The sequence below is a fragment of the Equus quagga genome, chromosome 1, assembly GCF_021613505.1.
Source record: "Equus quagga isolate Etosha38 chromosome 1, UCLA_HA_Equagga_1.0, whole genome shotgun sequence".
In the NCBI taxonomy this organism is placed as follows: Eukaryota; Metazoa; Chordata; class Mammalia; order Perissodactyla; family Equidae; genus Equus; species Equus quagga.
The window spans coordinates 55,081,907-55,104,450 of record NC_060267.1 but is presented as its reverse complement, the minus strand read 5'-3'; the positions used below and the strand labels follow the sequence as shown (position 1 = coordinate 55,104,450).

General features: G+C 51.0%; 1 protein-coding gene across 1 annotated transcript in view; it reads right to left on the bottom strand.

Annotated features, from left to right (window-relative positions):
* IQSEC3 (IQ motif and Sec7 domain ArfGEF 3) overlaps positions 1 to 22,544 on the bottom strand; it is a 106,181-nt gene that overhangs the window by 57,394 nt on the left and 26,243 nt on the right. The window contains exon 2 of the mRNA XM_046683863.1: positions 14,775 to 14,858. Coding sequence (XP_046539819.1) covers positions 14,775 to 14,858 — 84 coding nt within the window. The remainder of the gene's footprint in view (positions 1 to 14,774; positions 14,859 to 22,544) is intronic.

Below are 22,544 nucleotides of genomic sequence, written 5' to 3'. Positions count from 1 at the left end.
TTCCATATCTGGCTGCAGAAGCAGATTCCTTAAATGTCAGCCCACTAGCCTGGGGAAACTTAGGGTAACTGCTGACATAAGGGAGATGCTAGTCACAAGAGTCTTCCCTGGGTTGGGCACCCCTTTGAGAAGGTAAACAGTAGAATGTGGGTGGCACCAAAATGAAAGTGTTCTTAGAAAGCTTTGGTTGTGCCCACATGACATTAGGCTGATACACATCCAGGGGCCCAGGCCATCCACAGAGGTTATCCCACGCATGAGAACACAGAATCTGAGTATGGGAAATGAAAGTCTTTGAGAAATCGGGGGAACAAGCAGTTGCTTGGACGAATACTACATGTGCCCAGGACCAGAATGACCTGTGTGTTGGAACTGAATATCACATTAAAGGAGGATCACTCATGTGGGAAGCTGGCTGTGCTTAGAAGGACGCGAGGGGCCTGCTGAGCATGCCTGGTCCTGGTGCGTATATGACTCCCCTGGGGTTCCATGACCACTCCAGCCTGTCTATCATCTCTGCTACCAGAGTTGACTTCCTAAAATGTAGATGCTTTAATGTCAATTCTCTGCTCAGAACCATCAGTGACTTCCTGGTACTGCTGGGATAAAGCCTGCCAGTGTGGTACTCAAGAGCATTTGTGATCTTTCCCCAATCTCCCTTTCTAGCCTCATCTCCACCAAGTGACCTGTCCACAGTGAACTCTTCCCAAATCTGCCAAGCCCTCTCAGTCCCCATGCCTCTCACATGACTTCCTTCTACCTTAAAATGCCCTCCTCTCCGTGCTCCTTCCCTTCCACTCATTCCTTTCTCTGCCTTGTCAACTCTCTCAGGACTCACTCAATGCCCCCAAGAAGAGTCAGTCCCACCCTCCAAGGTGCGCTAATAATTCTTGGCACTTGCTTCTATCTCAACAATGACCATCTTGTGCTCTAATTACTCACGGATGTGTCTCTCTCCTCCACTAGACTATGCCATGAACACCTTTTTATCACAGGTGCTTATCACAGTGGGCTGGCCCATAAGGCATGTTTAATAAGTGTTAAATGAATAGATGGATGGATGGGTGTCGTTTAATCTCTACTACTTTCAGAAGGGCAGAGATACTGGAGTGGCCTTGGTGATGCACTACCCAGACCCCCCTTCAAAGAGCGACCTCTTGCCCGGCTCCGGGAGTGCTGTTGGAGACTGCCTTCAGCCGTCAGCCACAGCAGCCCCTTCAGAGATCGTCTCAGCTGCAGAAAGCTACTTGGCCCAAAGTCACAGGCTTCCCAGGGCTGCCTGCATCCGGTGACTGATTGAAGTGGGGATATACAGGCTCACCCATTTGACCGAGTGCCAGGCAAGTCTGATAGGTGATTCTTACTTCAGAGCTTGCTGTGGGATTGGCCAAGGCTTCTGTCGGACCTCTGTCACATTCCACTTCTCCCTTCGCCTCATGCTGCATTTCTGTCCTCCCTTCCAAGGGAGTTGATCCCGGTGCACCCATAGTAAACATTCGGCACCGTGCACTCAGTGCTTCCGGGGAACCCAATCAGCGATGAAGACTAGCGCTTCTTTTCCTGTTTCTTGACAGCCAGGTTTACCCTCATCTCCCTGCCCCCAGACCTGCAGTCTCTCTGGGCTCCACACACCTTTGACAAGGACTCTGGGCTCTCTTCCCAGAAAAATGCACATTATTTCATACATGCCGAATTTTACCTCCATGTTCAGAGCTTTGCAGATGCCACGGACCCAAGCTAAAAACGCCACTCTGGAGAGATGACCATGGGTTATCTGCCACATGCTGAGGCCAGTGCCAAGGGCCGCAGGCAGCTCTAGTGATGCAGAGGAAATATTTGGGGACCACACACCACGGAGCTCTCAGACACTGGCCACCATTATCCTCAACACGGATGGAATCCCGTTCACAGGTGAAAGAGCTTGAGTGGAGCAGGGGGCCCCTGGCTCTGCAGCTCCCTAGCTGGTCATCTTGGGCAGGACACCTAACTTTTCTGCACCTCAGTTTTCTCATTTGCAAAACGGGGGTGTGACTATCTCCTTTCCAAGAGAATGACGAAGAGGAAACACCTCGTAGACGGGTATGCTGGCCACCAAGGGAAATACAGCCCTTCTCTGAGGACTGAGTGAGGAGAGAGGGCACCCGGCAGGACCCCGCATCTGTGCTCACACAGCCCCTCCAGGGAGCTGGCTGGGGCAGTGAGTGTCCTCCCTGGGCTCCCAGGCAGACCCTGCGAAGCCATGTTGCCCATGGACAGGAGCTGGAGGGGACAGGAGAAACTGAAGAGCCGTGCAAGAGCGAGGAGAGGGGGTGGGCTCTGCTTGGAGATGGGGAGACTCCAGGGAGGGGTCACCTAGGCCCACGCTTCCCCTACCAGAGGCCTGGGCACAAAGATGGAGAAGGGAATGAGGGGGAGCCTGGAGGCCCAGCCCCTGAGGGCTAGCTGGTGCTGGTGGTGGCCGGCAGCTGTGGTGGGAGGCGAGGGCTGGTTTCCCATCTGTGCAATGACCAGCGCAGGAATTGCTAGAGATCTTGCCAGGGTTGTTTGAAGGCTGAAGGACTCCTCAGCTGGAAGATTCCCCCAGAGGGCCAGACCAATTACACTAGATTATCCCAAACTCTGTCGGCCTTTCTTAAAGCTTTTCTGGGACAAAGAAACCAGGCATTTTCCAGACAAAAGCTAACAACACGCCTCACATCTCAAGATTTTTCAACCTTTACTAAAATACTGCTTACTCTCCTTTATGTGAATCAACAAAGTGATCTCAGATGGTCAGAACAAAGGCACTGAGCAAGGGAAGCCAAGGGTCCTTCGGGGTCCAGGAGGTACTGGGAGGGCTGAGGTGAGCAGAGGCCAGTGCGAGAGACACACTTGCTCCCTGCTGATTCAAACGTCAGCCTGGAGGATGCTGGGGGAGGCGGTGGAAGAGCACTGGGCTGCGAGCCAGGGTCCCATCTAGCCTCTGCCCTCAGCGTTCTGTGTAACCTTAGCAGTTGCTTCTCTCCAGGCCTCAATTTCCTCATCGTGAAATGGCCAGCCTGAGCAAGATGCTTTGCTATCCGGAAGGAAGGAGAGGCCCAGCTCCCTCCGCCTCGCCTTCCCTCTGCATGGGCCCTGGGCCCACGTGGTGCCATCCCTGCTCGCCCAGCCAGTGGCTGGGCTCTGGCTCCCCTGGCCTCAACACCCAAGGACACAGCCGGAGCCTCCCCTTGCCTCGCTACGTCATTCAATCCGTGCCAGCACCGCCCCCAGCCCGTGGCTCCTTGACCTCCATTGTCCAAGCTGGAAGCAAGTTCTCAGAATAGAAACTCCTGGAGGAGGGCAGCTGTGGCCTTCCGGGCTCCCCCTTGGCAGAGGCTGCCCTGACTTCATGGGCTGTGACAGATGCTTCTCCCCCCATCTCCCAGGGGCCCTGAGAGATGAAGTTATTCTCTCTCCTGTTGGCTCCTTGCAGACTGCAGGCTTTGGGCTCACAGCTGCTCCAAAAGGTGCTGGCTGGTGTGCTTTGTCTGCAGGGGGTTCCTTCTCTGGAACCTTCTCTGGGCTCTGTCCTCCTGGTACCCAGGCCCACACACCCAGGGCGCAGCTCATGTGGACTGTCCCCAGACATCCCACATGGAAGCCTTCTCTGCTTAGCCCACCCCACGGCGAACGTCAACACCTGGGCGTGTCAGAAGCTGGTGGGCTCCAGGGAGGCCTTAACCAGAAGCTTCCTCAGGACGCCTCCCTCAAAAGCATTGACTTTTTCCCTAAGGCATAATTTCTGAAGCTCTGAGTTTGAGATGCTAAGAGAAGCTTATCAGGAGGTAATAAGGGCTGGGAGGCAGCAGAGTTTAACGAGTATGAGATTAAGAACCAGACGAGACCAACCGTGGTTAACATCCAGCCACTCACAGGCTACGTGACATTGGGCTAGTTCCTTAACTTCTCTGAGCCTGTTTCCTCATGTGTAAAGTAGGGACACTCACCACGTGATTTTGTGGGAGAGCTTATAAGACCACGTCCACCGAGCCTCTGGCACCTACGTGGTGCTCGGGAATGTGGGCTTCCTTCCCTGACCTGGCCTGTTGTGCTTCCCCAGCTTCTGGCTAAAGAGCCCTTACTCCCTGTAGAGCAGAGACCTCTTGTCCTTCCCGGGCCTGGGGGGAGCCCTGTGATGGTGACTGACACAACCCGTGTGCACACAGCGCCTCCCAGAGGCAGGGCAAGACATGGCGCCCGGGGGTTTTGTATTCTCGCAGCTGTAAAGTCCCTTCATTTCACCCTCCTCCCGTTCCTAGCCAGCAGGAACCTGGCCCCAGCAGGGCAGATGTTTCTTTGGTCCTACGTCATTTCCGGGGAAGGGTATCTTCCCAGCTCCTCATGGGATCAAATTCACCACATGTCAGGGGAAGAGTCTCTGATGGCCGACAGGTGCCTGTGGAGTCAGGTGTGTGCTTGCAGAGAACAGGAGTCTTGTGACACAAGAGATGGAAATGGCAGAATTACCAGAAGTGTGGGACATTGCTCTGGACATCCACCAAGTTACTACGGAGCAAGATTCCCAACTGTTTCCCTACAGTCACCTTCTTTATCTCCAGCTTTCCTACTGGAAGTCCTTCCTAAAGTCTAGCTTCAATCTTTCTTGCTGCAGTAGAAACCACTCACACGCTTATGGTATCAGAATGGCCATGCTATTCCCCACATGCCTGTGGGTTTCATGGGTCATCTCCAAAAGTGTTTGGGAGGGAGGGAAAATGCAGGACACACTGGCGTTGGGAAGAAGCCTCAGAGATTCCAGCTTGGGGACCCCTTCCCCCACAGGCAGGGCAGGGGTCAGTACCAGGCCATAAACCTTTCCCTGTGGGAGTTAAATTGTCTCTGGCTCTTAGGAGAACAGGCAGTCAAACTGTCAGCTGGCAAGAAGAGTCTCCTGATAAAATGCCTCTGCTCTTAATCTCATCCTGGCCTGCACTGTGACAGCTTGCGGCTCGGTGACATCATTGCCTCTCCTGCCCTGATGTCTAGAAAATCTCCTCTCTGGGCCTGTTGGCCTTGAGTGTTTGGCACTCATCTGGGTCTTTAGCTTCTCTGATCTCTTTCCCAAATTGGCCCCTCAGTCCTCAGAGTGTCTCTTGCCTGGATATTGGGCTCTTTCCAGCCGGGACTCTGTAGGTCATGGGCCAGGCTCGAACAGAAACGCCTGCCAGCTGCCTCCCTGCCCACCGCCCGCCATCCGGAGGACGGCCGTCCCTCTCTGCAGGGCACGGCTCCATGACCCTGAACAACATGCGGGCAGTGTGTCCCTCTCACTTGCCATACCAGGGGCTCTGCCACTGGAACTCCAACCCCTGAAGTCGTCAGTCCATTCTTTTTAAACATTTCTCAGTCATACTTGAGTTCCCCCTCTCTCGGGGCTCCTGGATCTTCACCGATTTCTCCCTCTCTGCTCTGGACAAATCCAGCTTTAAAATAGCTGGCATTTGGGGTGGGCTCGGTGGCATAGTGGTTAAGTTCACGCACTCTGCTTTGGTGGCCTAGGCTTCACAGGTGTGGATCCCGGGCCCGGACCTAAGCACCGCTCATCAAGCCATGCTGTGGGGCATCCCATATAAGACAGAGGAAGACTGCCACAGATGTTAGCTCAGGGCCAATCTACCTCACCAAAAAATAAAAATAATAATAATTTTAAAATAAAATAAATAGCTAGCATTTATCAAGTGCTTACAATATGCCTGACACCTTTCTATGCATCATCTCATTTAATCCTCCCAACCACTCTGAGAGGTCAGCCCTATTATCATTCCCATTTTACAGATGTGTAAGTCGAGGATTAGAAGGTTTAAGTAATTTAGCCAAGTTTGTAAGTGGCCAAGCCAGTACTTGAGCCTAGATTTGAATTGCTCTTTCTGTGCTCGAGACTGCTCCACATTCTAGAGCTTCCTTGACGTCTTCCTGAATTCATCTGCCAGCCCAGGGTACTCTTTTCCCACCTCCTCGCCTCTCTTTTCCTCTCCAACCTAGAAAGGAGTCTACGGAAGTCATCTGCTGCTCATCCCTCTGCCCTTGGAGAAGCAAGGGGACTCTTGTATTTGTAAGTTCTTTATTGATCAGTAATCACGAGCATCTGTCCACCAGCCTCATTTTTCATTACGCATCAGTAAATCACACTAATACATCAGTCCTTATGAATCTGTTTCTGGTGAATCAGTTCCCCTGGAATCAGCGGATCTCAGAGCAGCCTAATCGATTCCCTGAATCTGCTGAACCGCAGCCTGGACGTAGAACATGGTGACCACACCACGATCCTGCCAGTCTGTGTGGGTGGCGGCACCTGAGGCGTGACGGAGGCAACACATTCACACAGTGCCAAGGCAGAAACAGGGCTTGACGTCACTGCTCTTGCAGCCCCTCTCTTTGTGCGGCCTCTCTCTCTGCCAGCTTCCACCTTCGGGAGCTGGTTTAACAAGTTGCTCCTCTTCTCTGAGTATTTCCTCGTCCATAAAACGAACACAATCATTCCTGCCCCTGTGACCTTTAACAGGCTCGAGGATCAAATGAGTGAGAGGATGGGAAGGAGGTTTGTAACCTGGAAAACGCCATCCACATGCTAGCCGGTAAGGCTGTGCCTGGCTTTCCACTTAAACCTCCCTCTTTTCCCATCAGCAGTGTCCTCAAAGGGAGAGAAACTGCACAGAGATTAGACAACGCTGAACCTGCCAGCGTGGAGGAGGGCAGTGGGCCGCGGCTCACCCTGAGCCGTCCCAGGGGTCACATGCCAGCACGCAGGCTGCACTGCCCCAGATGCGTGGGGGACAGGGAAAATGAGAGGAGGCGTTGTGCGGGCGCTATAGAATTATGAGGGAGGTGAGGTTTTTCTCCTTTTAAAAACTTCCATTTGAGTTTTAATAATAAATAAAATGGAGAAGGAAGAACCCCATGCACTGGCCTACCCAGCGCTTCTTTCTTCCCTATGCTCCTGCTGGCCGGAGCAATGCCTTTCCCAGCTGCCTCTGGGGTCTCCTGTTCGGACCACACATGTGCCCTCTGCCTTGCTTTGTAAGTGCTCCTGGTCTCTGTGTGTGTGTGTCCCGCCCCTGGCCAAGGCAGAGCGCCTCTGCAGAGTCACTGCCACAGGGCCCTGCGGATCAGACAGCGCCCCCTCCTCTACAGCAAGGGGCGGGAGCCCAGGCGGGAAGCAAGGGCGCCTGGTCTGAGTCGGAGTGGAAAGCGCCAGCTCCATCGGGAAGCCTGGGGTCCTGGCTGTTCTGCTCCTCGCCAGCTGGGAGACCTTGGGCAAGGGACCGCCCTCCGGTCTTCAGTCTCCTATCTGTGTCATAAAGGGTTGGTGCATCCCTTGGCTGTCTTCCAGCTGTGACATCCTGAGCTTCAAGATCAGCAGACTCTTCCTCCTTACCCCCTGGCACTTCTCCCTCCTGGGGACAGCAACACATGCCAGTCTTCCTTCACAGACACCTGTCTTTCTTGTTTTGTTTTCTTTTAATTGTCACAGAAGAACTCTCTAAAAACCTCCTTTCTTAAGCCATTTCAAGGCCTCTCAAAGGCAGTAAAGTCTTTAAAAATGGCTGATCTGATTAAATCACTCTTGCTGTAGATTAAGATTATTTCCTCTTTCTTGGTTTGATGAAATGGATTTAAAACCCTTTCTGTCAAACATCAGAAACACTTACTAAAAGTATAAATTATTCTCGTTGTCATGTTATTGGTTAAAAGATAAACGAATAGGTAAAGATGACCTTTCAGAGGAGAAAACAGAACAAAACAAAAAAGCACAGGAAATAGTGAGGTTAGAAAAATCTCTAGGCTGCAAAGAGAGGTTACTCTTTCTGGGAACGAAAAAAGACTATCCAAGGGGCTCAAATAAGAAGTTTTTGGTAAACGAAACCGGAATCTGTTTCCCAGAAAATTGGACAAAACTCTGCATTAATGAATGCCACCTGGACAGAGATAGCTAGGCATTCCTCGTGGTAGCTTTCATTTTGTTGTTCTGGAAGTATTATCTTTCCTTATGTTTATTTCTTTGGATGATAAAGCCCAGAGCTTCTTTGCCCCTTAAAAGAATTCTCTCGGTCATTTCTCTCTTCAGCTTGGTGGCTCTGATGTGTTTACCTAATGCTGCCCAGAGTCCTTGCCCAGGGAGAAGGGGCAGGAAAGGAAGGCCCAGTCCTTGAACTACAAATAGGTTCTCCGGGAAAAGCTGCCCCTGAGCAGCCCACTTCCTCGGCGGGGGGGAAGCGGGAGCCGCAGGTTACCCTCTGCCACGCTTTACTTCCTGTGCTTGCAAACACCTCTCTTCTTTTGTCATCTGATTCCAGTGGTAGAAGCTGCAACAGGCACTTGGTTCAAGTCCTAGCTTTGCCATTTCCCAGGTATGTGGCCTTGGACAAGTCATTCATCATCTCGAGTCCTCAGTTTCCTTGTCAGGAACATGGGAATAGTCAGAGTTTAAAAGCTTTCAGCGAGAATTAAATAAGATACTTGTACAGCAGGTAGCAAGTGCTCAGCACACGACAGCTAGTCTTCTCTCTCCCTCTCTCATGGTGGAAGACACAGCACAGAAGTACAGAGTGAGGAGGCATTCTCTCCCCACCCCTAGGCGCAGCGCTGAAGGAAAGCTGCCTGTCCTCACCAGCAGCTCTTTGAAGGTGGCCCCAGCTTGGCCTCACTCACACCCCCTGTGGACAGGTAAGTTGCCTACGTGCCCGCTGGTCACAATCTAGGTCTCTTGAAGAGACCAGTCTTAGAGGATGGCTCAAGGCCTGGGAGGGGAAAGTGCACAAGGAAATTGGCCTGGACAAATACTTGACTCCAAACACACTTTCACATCCCAGCTGGGAAAAGTCCTCTGAACAAAAAGTCAAAAATCACAAGACAAAGCTTCCTAACACTCCCTGGAATCAAGCGGGGACGCTCCCGGCCAAGGTACCAAAGTATTTTGACATCTGTTTTGTCTTTTGTGCCTCCTGAGTCTGGCAGGGAAGACACAGATGGGGCAGAAAGCAGAGAGAGATAAAGTGACAGGCCACACAGCTCATCAGGGGACAGAACTCTCTAGTCCCGGGCTGGCATTCTTCCGCCATCTTTGTTGAGGTCACCCTGAGCGGCAGAGCCCGGCCAGGGCGGATTCTGCTGCAACTACAAGGAGAGCCTCCAAAGGCCGGTGAGCAAACCTGCTCACAAAGCCCAAACAGGAAGGAGCAGCTCCCCGCCGCTGCAGCCGCGCACTTTGGTCCAGGTGTGCTGTCCCACACCAGACGCCAGTCCTCAGTTCCCGGGTACCTCCTGGGCCCCCTAGCTGGCAGATGCTCCACTCTAGGGCGGGGCATCACTGGCATTTTCCCGGCGCTGCCTTAGACCACATGATCCCAACCCGGGCAGAGGCCTCTGGGAACCAACCACTGGACTTCCCCATGGCCCCCCGGAGCCCGCTGCCTCCCTGGTGTGAAGATGCAGAGACCCCAGATCCTGGGTCAGGGCAAGGTGGGTGGGACCCCCCACCCCCCAACCCCGGGGCCTGCGCCGGAAGCCGAGGCTTCGGTGGGGAGGACGATGCGGCCCCGCAGCCCCAGGACGTCCCACTTCGCCCCCCCTGGCCAACCCAGGGCAGACTTCCCAGCTGCCTCTGCGCCGGGATGTGACTCGGAGCAGACGCCTGACGCCGAGGACCTCAAGCCCAGCCGTTTGAAGACTAGACCGTATCGACTGAGAATTTAATTGTTCCTCACTCGCTGAGTAAACACTGCTGGCCCATTGATCACGCCTCGGCCAGGCCGGCTGGCGGAGAGGAGAGGCGGGCGGGTGCGCTGGTGATGCGAGCGAAGGGCTCTCCCCAAGCCATCGCAGGAAGGGTGTCCCTTCTTCTAGGGCATCGGGAGCGCAGCCTCCAGCAGCGCCCACAGCCACCGCAGCGCACACTCTCCGGGCTGGGTAGCGGGGGACACACGGGAGCCATGTGCGCCCCCAGCGGAGTGGGGGCACCGGGAGGGACTGGTTAGGGCAGGAGGCGCCCTCACTGGATGCGGTATAATGCTAAGTAGGAAATGAGGCTGCAAAATCTTTTCTTTTTTCTTAATGGGGGGAAAATGTCAAACCCAGTGCCTAGAAAAATAAAACCCTGGAAGGTCGCACACTAATTTATTAACAGTGGTTAATTCTATATGACTGCTTCAATTTTTATTTTTTCTTTATATTTCTGTATTTTCCACATTTCCAACAACTAGCAAGTATAACTTATAATCAGAGAAAATAAATGTTATTTAAGATCAAATGAAATGGCTAGAAGGATTTCTCCTATGCTCTTAAAAAAAAAAAAAAAAAAAGCCAGCAGCAGCTCTATGGAAGGAGGGTGCATTGTGGTCTTAGCCCTGGGCTCACCTTCCAGCTCCAGAACTGATTAGCAGGGGTCCCTCTCTCAAGACACTGAGCTTCTCTCCATCCCAGAGTCCTTACCTGTAAGTGGGAATAGCGGCTCTTTTAGAATTCCATGAGAGGAAATATTGAGAGTGCTTAGTCAACATGCCTGGCATGTTCAATAAGTATGTTCAATAAATATTGGTGTCTCTTCCATCCTGAAGCAAGGGTGGGGTGGGTGGGAAGGAAGGACCAGATATCGGGGTGAGTCAGTTCAGTCTGCTGCCCAGAGTACCCCCACCATGCCTGATTCCTCCCCAGGGCTGAGGCTTGTTCTCTCTCTTCCCCAGTGCCTCCCCTTCCTGAGCCTGCTCCCCCGACCCCCAGCCTCTGCTCATTACTCTAATAGAAGCCAATCTTCCTCATCTCAGGCCCCATTGCCACCCACGGAGACAATTGGGCTGCCATTCTGCTGGATGCTGGAAGGCGGCTGGCCAGCTCCAGGGTCATTGTTCGGAATGTCACTGAGAGCCTGATAGGGAGGGGGCCGTAGGATGGAAGTAGGGCTGCAATTACCAGCCTATTCAGTTCCCCAGAATAAAGCCCTGTCATTAGTTAGCAGCGGGAGGAGGTGGGGAATTGGGAAGAAAGAGCCTGGCACGCACTTGCTGGCCCCTGGCTGGCTGCTCTGGCTCCACCTCCACACCCCCCCACCTGAGGGCCTAATTACCCTAGTAAGCATTGGTCGTTTGCCTAAGGGTGTGTGAACCTAGGCACAATGTACGGTGGTCCAGCCTCAGAGGCCTTTGCTAGCCTCATAACTGCCCCACTGTACCCCAGTCCCTGATGCCCACCCCTCAGCCTCCCCTCTTATAGACACCCAGCTTCCAGACTTGCTCAATTTTGGGTCTTCCCACTTCTGGGGAGCATCGCTCCCTGGCAGGCTCCGGGTCCCAAGACAGAGTTTCTCCTGACCCCATCCCCAAAGGCTGCTCTACAGGTGGCTGGGGAAGGCTGTCCTGGCACCCACCCACTGAGGGCTGGGGCTTTGCTGCCTCTTTGGGACCTGTGCTGCCTCCTGGACCACCGCAGCTCTCCCCTGGGCTGAGGGTTTGCCTCAGGCTGCAGCAGCTCCTCTTTAGCGTTAGGTCAGAAGCGCTGTGGGTGATCCGCTTATATAGATCAGCTGCCACTGCAGCCCCAGGGAATGAGCCCAGCGCTGAAGGAAAGGGATTCTTGCTCAGCCCTGCAGCTTGGGGTCGCGGGGGGACAGGGAGGGGACCGACACCTTAAACTTGTGCTGTCCTTGGTCACCACTGGCTTCAGCCAGGGTGCAGGGAGAGAAGGTGAGGGAGCCTCCATGGCCAACTCGGAGTTCACACACCGAAGGCCCTAGTGACCCTGAGATCTGACTGGTTGGTTTGGCTTCCTTATTGGGGTCTCCTGCAGAGACCCATTGGCTTATCCCTAGAAACCCTCCAAGGAGGCTGATTCAGGTGGAGCCTGGCTGAGCTCATGGGAGACCAGACTGACCGGTGGGGAGGGGCCTGGCTTGTGGGGCCCAGGATCTCCTCGGGGTGGCCCAGAGGGCTCTGTGACCCACCCACCCTGTGCTAGTCCTCAGCCTGGCCGCCCACCTTGGAACATTCTTGTAGAGAAACTCACAGGGAGGCTTGGGCTACACTCTCTGGAGGCGGGACACCTGGGTAAAGGGAAAGGATAAGGGGCGGTGAAGGGGTCACTGATAGGGTTGGGAGCAGGGATGTTTGGAATCTGATGGGAGACAACTTATCACAGGATGGAATTCCCCCAAGAAGCCATGAACACACAGACCAACTGACACATACACTATTGGACTGTCAGAAAACATCCAAAGGGCCTCCTCCCAGAGAAGCCAAGAACTGACATCAGAGAGACAGACAGACAGACAGACAGAAACACACTCTAGGAAACTACAGAGCAGACAGACAGGACAACTGGGAATAGTTGGTAACAGAGGCAGACAGCAGCAGAAGGTCTGGACCAACTTGGGGGCAGTCTCCCCACCCCACACAGAGGGGAGGGGTGCAGTAGGCAGTGCTTACAGGTCTTCCATGAACCAACGTTCATGGAAATCTCCCCCCTCCCACCATCTTCTCCAGAGCACCCCCATGCCAACCTCAGCACCTGCCCCTTGAAGGGGAAACTAAGATACGCCATTTCCTACCATCCCACCCCGAATCTTGGAAGAGGAGCCTATTTCCTTGGCACCCCTGCCCCCATAAGGGGACAGCACCCCTCCCCTCCCCCCGCATACACCCACCTCTCTTTCCCACACCACACACCAGCTCCTCCTACTCCTTCCACCTGGAGCCAGGGCTGCAGGGTGGGCTGGCCAGGCAGTTGAAGGAGTATTGGCACGTGAAAGAACGGGAGGGGTGAGTGTGAGAGAGAGGAAGGACCAACTACGGAAAACCCAGGGGAGGATTTCTGTTGCCGGCGCCTCCCCAGGACTGAGCTTCTTGAGGACGCTATGTTATCCATCCTCACCGATGCCCAGTGCTTGGGTAGCAGCAATTAAATGTTGGCCGAATTGAGTTGCATTGATGGAGTGGGAGGCAGACTAGACGGCTTTTCTCTCTCCTCCTCCCCTGGCAAGGAGGACATTATTAGGAAGAAGACTCGGCCTGTCTGAACAGTGACAGCTCAGAGGAAGGAGCCAGGGCGCTCCAGCTCCTTCCTCCCAGATCACCCTCATGCTGCCCGACTCTCTGTCCTCTCCTCTTCTCTCCCTCTATCTCATTCTCCCATTTTACTTCTTCCTTCCAGTTTCCAGATGAGCCATTTTTAACTTGGGGGCATCACAGTGCCCCACTAGATGAGGAGGTCCTCAAGGATCCGAGTGGCCTCACTTGTCCTCACGTCCCTGGACACAGAACTCAGCACAGAGACCACCGGAGCATCGGCACAGCACTTGGTCCTTCCCTTTGCTTTCCATCCTCCAAGTTGGTCGGCCTGAGGGAACAGCCATGCTGTCCTCAGCCCTGGATTTAAGGATCTTGAAGGTGGGGGCCCCTTATTTTGGCACAACTCCCATGGTTCCCTCCTTGGAGTCCTGCCTCTTCCCCTTCCCCCTCTGACTTCCCTTTAAGGGAAAATAAGTAGTAATGCCTCTCAGGGGACGGTTTTCTGTCCCCAAGCTCAATAGATACCATCTCTGATTACTATCTAGTTATTGTCCAAGGAATAAAGGGAGAAAGATCATGGAATCAATGAGTCTTAGACCTCAAATGGCAAGCAGTGCGAGTCAAATATCCTCAGTGCGAGTCTGGGCATTGGTCCCTACAGGCTGTGATTGTAGACAAGTCCCTTGAGTGCTGTGAACCCTATTTTCCTCTCACATAAGACAGGGACAATGAAACCTGCAGTTGATAGGCTCAGTGAGATTATATGTAAATGTCACTTTCTAATTAGACCGACCCCTTCATTATACAGATGTGGAAAGTGAGGCCCAGGGGAGTTAAGTAACTTGCCCAAATTCTGACGACAGGACACCGTAGATGGGGCAAATCTCAGGCCAGAATCCAAGTATCTTGACTCCCAGTAAAGTAAAGAACAAGTAAAGAAAAGAGAAGTGTGTTGAACTGAGACAGAAAAATTGGTGGAAAGAAAAGAGAAGAAAGTGTAATAAGGGCCAAAGGCCAACAACACACACAGATCAGGATGAGGGAGAGAGGAAATGGATGTGGGCGAGGAAGAGAAGACATGGAGGAACAGACGGCAAGAGAGAGATGAAGGTGGAAGGAGAAAGATGAAAGCATGACGGAGAGAGAGACTCCGAGGACAGGAGGCAGGGAGAAAGAGGAAGTATGAATAACCCAAAACAAGATGGAGAAGAAAGCCTGGGACAGTGACACTGAACCCTGACTTTTCAATACCTCCCCTTCCTTCCCAGGTTGTCAACTAACTCAAGGAAGGTTGAAAAATCCTTAAAATTAGACTCAGTCATCTTGGCTCCTTTATGGATGGAGGAAGATTAGAGAGAAAAATGTAAATATTTGTTGTAAGAGGAAGGATGGACACTGTCATGGGTTGAGTGCCTACCGAGAGCTAATCACCTGCCATGTGAGGTACATCTATGTATATAATCAAATTACCTCCCTTGATGTTTAAAAAATTCTGTTTATATGGGCTGTTTAGTGGGAAGGAGAGTAGGTTTAGAATTTGAACAGTAGGGTGCAGTGATCTCAAAAGTTGGGAATGGCTCACTGGGGTCCAGTGGAAGGAAAGAGAAATGGAAGTATGAGGAAGGAGGGAAAAACAGAGAACAAACACAAACACAAGACTCAAGAGGAAGAGGCCAAATGGTGCAGCGGTGTGCGTGTCGCTCTGAGGGGCAGGACAGTGCGGGTGGGGAAGGGAGGAGCGTCCACAGTACTTCCCACCTTTGGGAGGCCAGGTCGGAGCCGGCGGGCTTCTGCTCGGTGTCGGCAGCTGGGCAGCAGAACTGGTGCAGCACGGTCTCATTCCTGAGGGAGGGCAGAGGGAGAAGGTCAGGGTGTGGCGAGACAGGCCGGGCCCAGCTCGGCCCTCGGACACCAAGGCATTTCTGCCCTGAAACCTTGCCCTGGGTAGCGCTGAGGCCACCCCATGCTGCCCCAGGGAAGGGACAGCGCTGACTCTCGGCCTCAGGCCCTTCTCAGTCACCCACAGGCCCCGTGCAAACACCGCCTCCTGCTTGCAGCCTCCCTGACCTCCTGTCCACCCCTCCTTCTTCTGCATCCCATCTCCCAGGCAGGCTTCTCTATGTAGATGCACCATTTATTCCGCTCTATCTTTCATCACTATCGTCATTAGTTCTTTATAACCCTGTTATAAGGTGTGGCAAGGCAGAGCTAAGTGTGTTCATCTGTCATGCACAGAATTGCATGCAGTAAACATTTTTAAGCTGATCATATACAAAGACACAAAGTGCTCAAACAGAGGTTTCAGTGTGGCCGGCAGAAAATCCAAGGTCTGGGCTTGATGAGGGATTGATATAATGCAGAAGAAAATACCAACCTGAAGGCAGACATCTGGGTTTTAGTGCCAACTCTCCAGCTAGCCAGCTGGAGATACCAAGTTCACCTTTTCTGGGTCTCAGTGTATTTACTAAGGATAAATTAGTATCCTGGAGAAGTGGTTCTCAGCCCTAGCTGCTTATTAGAATCACCAGGAGATTTTTTTAAACTACCGATGCCTGGGCCCTACCCGCCCCCAGGGACTGATTCCCTTGGTCTGGCCTGCGTTGGGGGCACCAGGACTGTTTATAAGCTCCCAGATGATTCTAAAGGCAGCCAGAATTGACAGCCGTTAAACTCGATGATTTCCGAGGTCGCTTCCACTCTGAAATGCTGTGATTCTGACATCCACTTTGAGCCACCTTGGGATTCAATATTGAAACTACTTTTGGGTAAAGTTGTCCTGATCTGTTGCCTTGTCTCCCTTAGCAAGCGGTGGCCATTATGGAGTCAGAGATCATCAGACATAGAAGAGCCCCCAAAGATCACCTGAAAGGGATGTTTGAACTTCCTTTAGCTTCAGAACCTTTTGTCCAAAACCAGTCTTTATGGAAACCCATTTTGTAAAACAACCAAAGAACAGCTCCATGGTCAGGAAGTGGTGGTGGTGGTGGCACTGGTGGTGTCTGTGCCACCTCCCTGACATCCTAGCCCCAATCTTGGTAGCTATCTCTCACCCATCACTTGGGGGCCCCTTGGCTCCGAGAGCACAGACTGGAACTGCTGAGTTTGGCTATCCTCATGGAAGAAAATAACATTGAAGCCTACCTTAATTTGACAAAAATAAATCTCAGAGAGAATGCATGTTTAAATGAGAAAAAAATAAAATAAGGGACAATTTAGAAGAACTGGGGAATATAGCCTAGGTGTTGGGGATACTTTTAAAACAAAACAGAAAACTGAGAAGCCATTAAGATAAACATGTATGACTACATAAAATGAAAACATCTCGTATGGAAAAAAACCCTAATAAGTCAAAAGACAAATGATAGAGTGGGAAAATATATTTGCAATATGACAGAAGGAAAGTTAATACGCATGTTGAGATCCCACAAATTCACAATGCAAAGACAAACCCAGTCAAGAACCTCCTGGGCTGCCCAGCCTCAGGAGAAGAGGAAGAAGGAAGGAGGAGACAGGGCGGGAAATAGAAGGGCTCAGAGCCCAAACAATGGAGGGGCAGGTGGACCCAGGTGTGTAGATAAAGTGGAGAACCTATGGCATAGTGCCCACCCCCAGGTGCACCAGTGCCCCAGGACAGGTTTGGAGTTGGCCCAAAGCCCCCAAGAGCCTAGGCAAAGAGGCGCAGCTCGTTCACCACCCACAGCACTGGCATTGCAGGAGGAGAGCTCCCTCAGACACAGTCACAGGCAGGCACAGCAGAGCCTGGGGGCTCTGTTCTGATCCTGCCTCTATTTCCCAGAGGTGTCCTCCCAGGGCTTGGAGCTGCTCCTCTGACCAGGCACTGAGACAGGCTCTAGATGGTCCTCCCGGGTCCCCAGACTTGGCTGTGTTGGCTCATGCAATGGGCAACATAAATGTGGATGTCCCAGTCCTTTCGTACCTTGGGCTTGGGATGGCATGGGGATGGCAGTGCTATTGGGGGTTGCAGTGTCTTTTGGGGTTCCTGCTGATGGGGTCCTCAGGCCAGTCCAGCTGAGAGAGGAAGCTTGCTTTCAGCCCTCCTCCTGTTTCTCCTCTTTCCACCTCCTGCCCCATGGGCCTCCTCAGCCTGGGCCAGGGGCTCCCCACTGTAACCTCCCTTCTTGCCTTCTCCAGGGTCTAGTTCATGCTGAATTATAAGTCCTGCTCTGCCTGCCTCTGACCAGCCTGGCCACCTCCCCGGCTCAAGGTCATGAGTCAAGTCCCCTGATGTGGGCAGATCTTACCTCAGGTTGACTGAACGTAGCTTCAGCCTCCCAGACTTCCCTTCTCTCCATCCCAAAGGAGAACCAAAACAAAGGGACCCAAAGACTTCATTCCCATGAAAAATGAAATTGGAGATGTGATGAGGAAGGTTCTTTACGTCTATCGTATTCTTCCCCAAAACCCATAACCCCAGTCTAACTGTGAGAAAACATCAGACAAATCCAAACTGAGGACATTCTACAAAGTCTCTGAGCAGTACTCCTCAAAACTGTCAAGGTCAGGAAAACCAAAGAGACAGGAACTGTCACAGACCAGAGAAAACCAAGGAGACGTGACAACTGTCATGTGGTACCCTGGATGGGATCCTGGAGCAGAAAGAGGATATTAGTGGAAGAACTAGGAAAAGACAAACACAGTCTAGAGTTCAGTAGATAGACAGACAGAGATGATAGATGATAACCTTGGCGCAGCAAAAATACTCATAATTGTATCTTAGCACTTCATAGTGGTTACTATGTGGCATGTGCTGTTCTAAGCTCTTTCCATGTAGCAACTTATTAATCATCATAAAACAACATCCAACTAAACTTCCTCATCACTCTACAGCTGAGGAAACTGAGGCAGAGTGCATTTGTGAACCACTGATGGAATATCATGCACTCGATATGTGCCTCACTCGTTATGGCAACTCTTTATGATGTGGGTGATCATCACCTTTTTTACAGATGAGAAAACCAAGGCTCCGAGGAGGTCAGTGACTTGCCCAAGGTCACACAGCTAGTTAGTAGGAGAGCCTAAAACCCAGGCAGGCTGGTTTCAAGGATCATGCCCACGTCTACTTCAAACGTCTTTTGGCCAGTGGGCATTCATGTGTTCAGCCACCAAACCCCGAACTGGGAGTCCCCAGTGCCTACCCTGGGGCCTGGTACACTGTTGGCGCTCAATGCGTGAGGGTTCATAGAAGTGTCACATGCAGTTCCTGTCTCAGGGAGCCCACCAGCTAAGAGAACATCCAAATTAACAACAGGCAAAGCCCCTGTTTGATTGAAGCTGGAAAAGGAAGCCATAACCAGGGTGTGGGCAGAGGGACCACGGCCTAGTTTCTTCTTCTCTGCCCAAGTCCGAGATTTGTCCTGACCTTGCCTCCTGAATCCCTAGTCAGCAGGTCACAGCCCTTCCTCTCTCTCTGCCTCCTCTCTTCCTGTCTTCCCTGGGAGCACTGCCACCATAGCAGATGGACCACTGGGCACCAGAGGCTGAGAAGGGGAGTAGGGGGCATGAGAGACAAGACAGGGTCCTTGGAGTGGCATCAACCCAAGGCTGTTGCCAGGATGTCGCATCACAGCTTGTACACGTGTGAGGCAGGGGCATGGTCATGACCTGCCTCTGTCCACAGAATGCAGAATAAGACTTTCTTCCCTCGGAAGGGCTGACCTGAGGCCTTGTTCCTGCCCCCTACATTGATGCCAGGGTCGTCAGCTCTCCACAAATGGATCACAACCCCTTGGAGGCTCATCCAAGCCCCTGAGCTCTCAGAGCCTCAGTGTCCTCATCTGCAAAACTAGGATAACAGTCACTACTGCCCCTTGCAGGGCTTTGGGGGAGCAAATACAACGATGGATGTAAAAGCACGTCTTAAAGGTGACAGCTACACGAGTAACAGCAGCTCAAATGACAGATGGGAAGGAAGAAGCACTTCCTTCCCCAAGGAAGTGCTGCTTCCCTGAAGGCAACCAGTGCTGCATTTTGTGAGCAGCACCAAGAGGCAGAAAATGTCCCCTCGCTGTAGAAAGAACCAGCTGCTCTCAGAACCTGCTTCCTTGGGGCCTCTGCACTTGACATGCTCAGCTCTCTGTCCCTAATTTATCACACCAGAGTGGATCATGACCCACAGCATCTCTGCATCCCCATTTCATTGTGGTGGAAATTGAGGCCTCGTGTGGAGTGAGACAGGGTCCCAGCAGGTCGAGCAAATCCCTGAGATGCTGGGCATTCAGGCAGAGTGCCGGGCCTCATCTGCTGCCCATTGCTGACAGAGGAGTAAAGAAAGGAGATGGGCCTGTGCTCACAGGACTGACTGTCATCACTCACGGTGTGCGGGGCACCCTTCAAGGTGCATTAGGAACTTGAGCCAGGCCTTAGAATCATACAGCCCCCAAGCCACCCTAGAGCATGAGCCTGGGGGCACTTTCTCAGAGCCACCAAGTCACACAATTCTGGAGGCATCATTCACATCGTAGTCTGTGAGGTTCGCAGCCCAGGGCTGTGGCCCTCAGAGTTCTGGAGCTGGCAGGGACCCAAGGAAACTGACAATGGAAGGGACCCCTGACCCATTCTCAGTCCTTGGCTCTTGGAATTCCAAAGGAGGGAATTTGTGGTATCAGGCCAAAAGCTTGTTTCTTGTACCCTTAATTCCAGGGCCCATGACTTCAGGCAGAATTCAGTGGTTCCTGGGTTTAGCAATCCCCAGAGCCTCCAACAGACGGATGTTGAAGGGGTAGTTGGATTGTGGGTAGACGTGGTAAACCTAGATGTGGGGCAGTCCGGACCCAGAATGAGGACTGCGATGTGTTGCTGTGAAGCTGGGCTGGGAAGGAGCTGAGAGCCCTCAGTGAACGAGAAGAGCAGCTGCTCAGGGAATTTCAGGGCACCAGCCAATCAAGACAGGGGTTAAGGATTTCAAAGAAGGCTGTGTGGGCCTGAAGGAAGTGGAGAACCCTAGGGTTCCACCAGAAAAGGACCCTGTTTCTTAAAGAACTAAGCTGCGAAGAGAGTGCTGGTGCTGCCAGGGGAAGGACAGAGGCTGAGGGCCAGCTGGCTGGAGGCAGAAGGAAACCTCTATGCTGCTGGAGCTCATTAATGCTTCCCCAGGGCCAGGCGCTGGAAATTACAGGAGGTTGTGCACCTACAACTTCCCGCATCTATATTTAGATTGAGACTCAAGATTCTACCTCATGGCCATAAGAATAGCTGAGCAGTTTAGAGCAACTGATGAAGTCCAGTCGTGCAGGTCTGAAGCAGGCAGAGGGACTAAGAAGGGGGACTCCCAGCGAGAGAATCAAGGGGGAGAAGCCAGGATGCCGGTGGGGCAGCTTTGAAGGAGGAACTCCCCTCCCCTTCACCAAGCTGAAGACAGCGGACTTAACCCCCAGCTTTTGGAAGGAATCATCCAGGGAACCCCTCTAAAGGAAGGGCCTTGAGCACCAGGAAAAGGGAGAAATCACAGAATCATTCCCAGTCACCTCCTCCAGCCCCTCCCATCCTGGTTCCACCGTCACTAGGGCTGGCAGAGCCTGAAGACTAGCTTCCTTTTTGTCACTTCCTCTTAATTTTCTCACTTCCTCCAGGAAGCCTTCTCTGTGTAAACAAGATGAATAGGAGGAAAAGATACTCTCATTATCTCAGAAGTCGCTCCTCTTCCTGAGGCGTGGGAGAGGCTGAACAGCCAAAACAACTTTGAAAGACAAGAGCAAGTTGTAGGCCTTACACTGTGTGCTTTCAAGACTTAAAATAAAACTACTAAAATTAAGACAATTTGGTGTTGGCATAAGGAGAGACACACAGATTGATTGAATCAAATAGAGAGGCTGGAAATAGACCCAAACATTATTGATTCTTGGTAAATTGATTCATGGTAAAAGTACCAAGATAATTCAGTGGAGAGTGATGATCTTTTTAATAGATGATGCTGAAACAACTGAACATCTATATGAAAAAAAAAAAAGACTCTGTGCATATCTTGTACCATATATAAAAATTAATACAAAATGGATCATAGACCTAAAATAACAAACAGAATTATAAAACTTCCCCCAAGAAACCATAGGAGAAAATCTGTCATTTACAATATGCAGAGATTTTCTAGATGAGACAGAAAAAGCACAATATGCAGAGATTTTCTAGATGAGACAGAAAAAGCACAAACTATAAAAGAAAAAAATTGATAAACTAGACTTCATCAAAATAAAAAAATTTTCTTTGAAAGACACTGTTAAGAAAAATGCATAATACTTATGACTCAATAATAAAAAGACAAACAACTTTATAGAAAAACGTACAAAAGATTTGAACAGATACTTCACCAAAGAACGTATACTAATGACATCATTAATCATTAGAGAAACGCAAATTAAAATCACAATGGGATACCACTACACTCCCACTAGAATCACTAAAATTAAAAAGTCTGACAATACCAAGTGTTTAAAAGGGTGTAGAGCAACTGGAGCGCTCAGACACCACCAGTGGGAATGTGAGATGGCACAGCCCTTTGGAAAGCAATCTGGCAGATTCCTACAAAGTTAAACATACACTAACCACATGGCCCCGTAATTGCGTTCCTAGGTATTTATCCAAGGTAAATAAAAACATACATTGACATAAGACTGTTCATAGCAGCAAATGTTCACAGCAGTAAAACGCCAGCGACTCTGCACATCTACAGTCAATTGATCTTTGGCAAGGCAGCCAATACTGCACAACGGGGAAAGAAGAGTCTTTTCAACAAGTGGTGCTGGAAAACTGCATCTCCACATGCAGAAGAATAAATTTGGACCCATATTTTACGCTGTACTCAACAATCAACTCAAAATGGATGAAAAACTTAAACATAAAACCTGAAACTGTAAAACTCCTAGAAGAAAACATACGGGAAAACTACATGACATCGGTCTTGGCAATGATTTCACAGATATGCCATCAAAAGCACAGACAACAAAAACCAAAATAGACAAGAGGGACTACATTAAACTAAAAAGCTCTTGCACAGCAAAAGAAATAATCAACAGAGTAGAAAGGCAACCTATGGAATGTGAGAAAATATAAGTGGTTAATTTCAGATAAGTGGTTAATTTCAGAAATATATAAGGAACTCCTACAAGTCAATAGCAAAAAGACTAATAACGCAATAAAAAATGGGCTAAAGACTTGAATAAACATTTCTCCAAAGAAGACATACAAATGGCCGAAAGGTTTAAGAAAAGGTGCTCAACATCACTAATCATCAGGGAAATGCAAATCAAAATCACAGTGAGACATCACCTCACACCTGTTAGGATGGCTGTTATCAAAAAGACAAGGAATAACAAGTGCTGGCGAGGATGTGGAGAAAAGGGAACCCTTGTGCACTGTTGGTGGAAATGTAAAATGGTGCTATGGAAAACAGAATGGAAGCTTCTGAAAAAATTAAAAATATTACTACCATATGATCCAGAAGTCTTACTTCTTGGTATTTATCCCCCCAAAAATTGAAATCAAGATCTTGAAGAGACATTAGCACCCCAATAT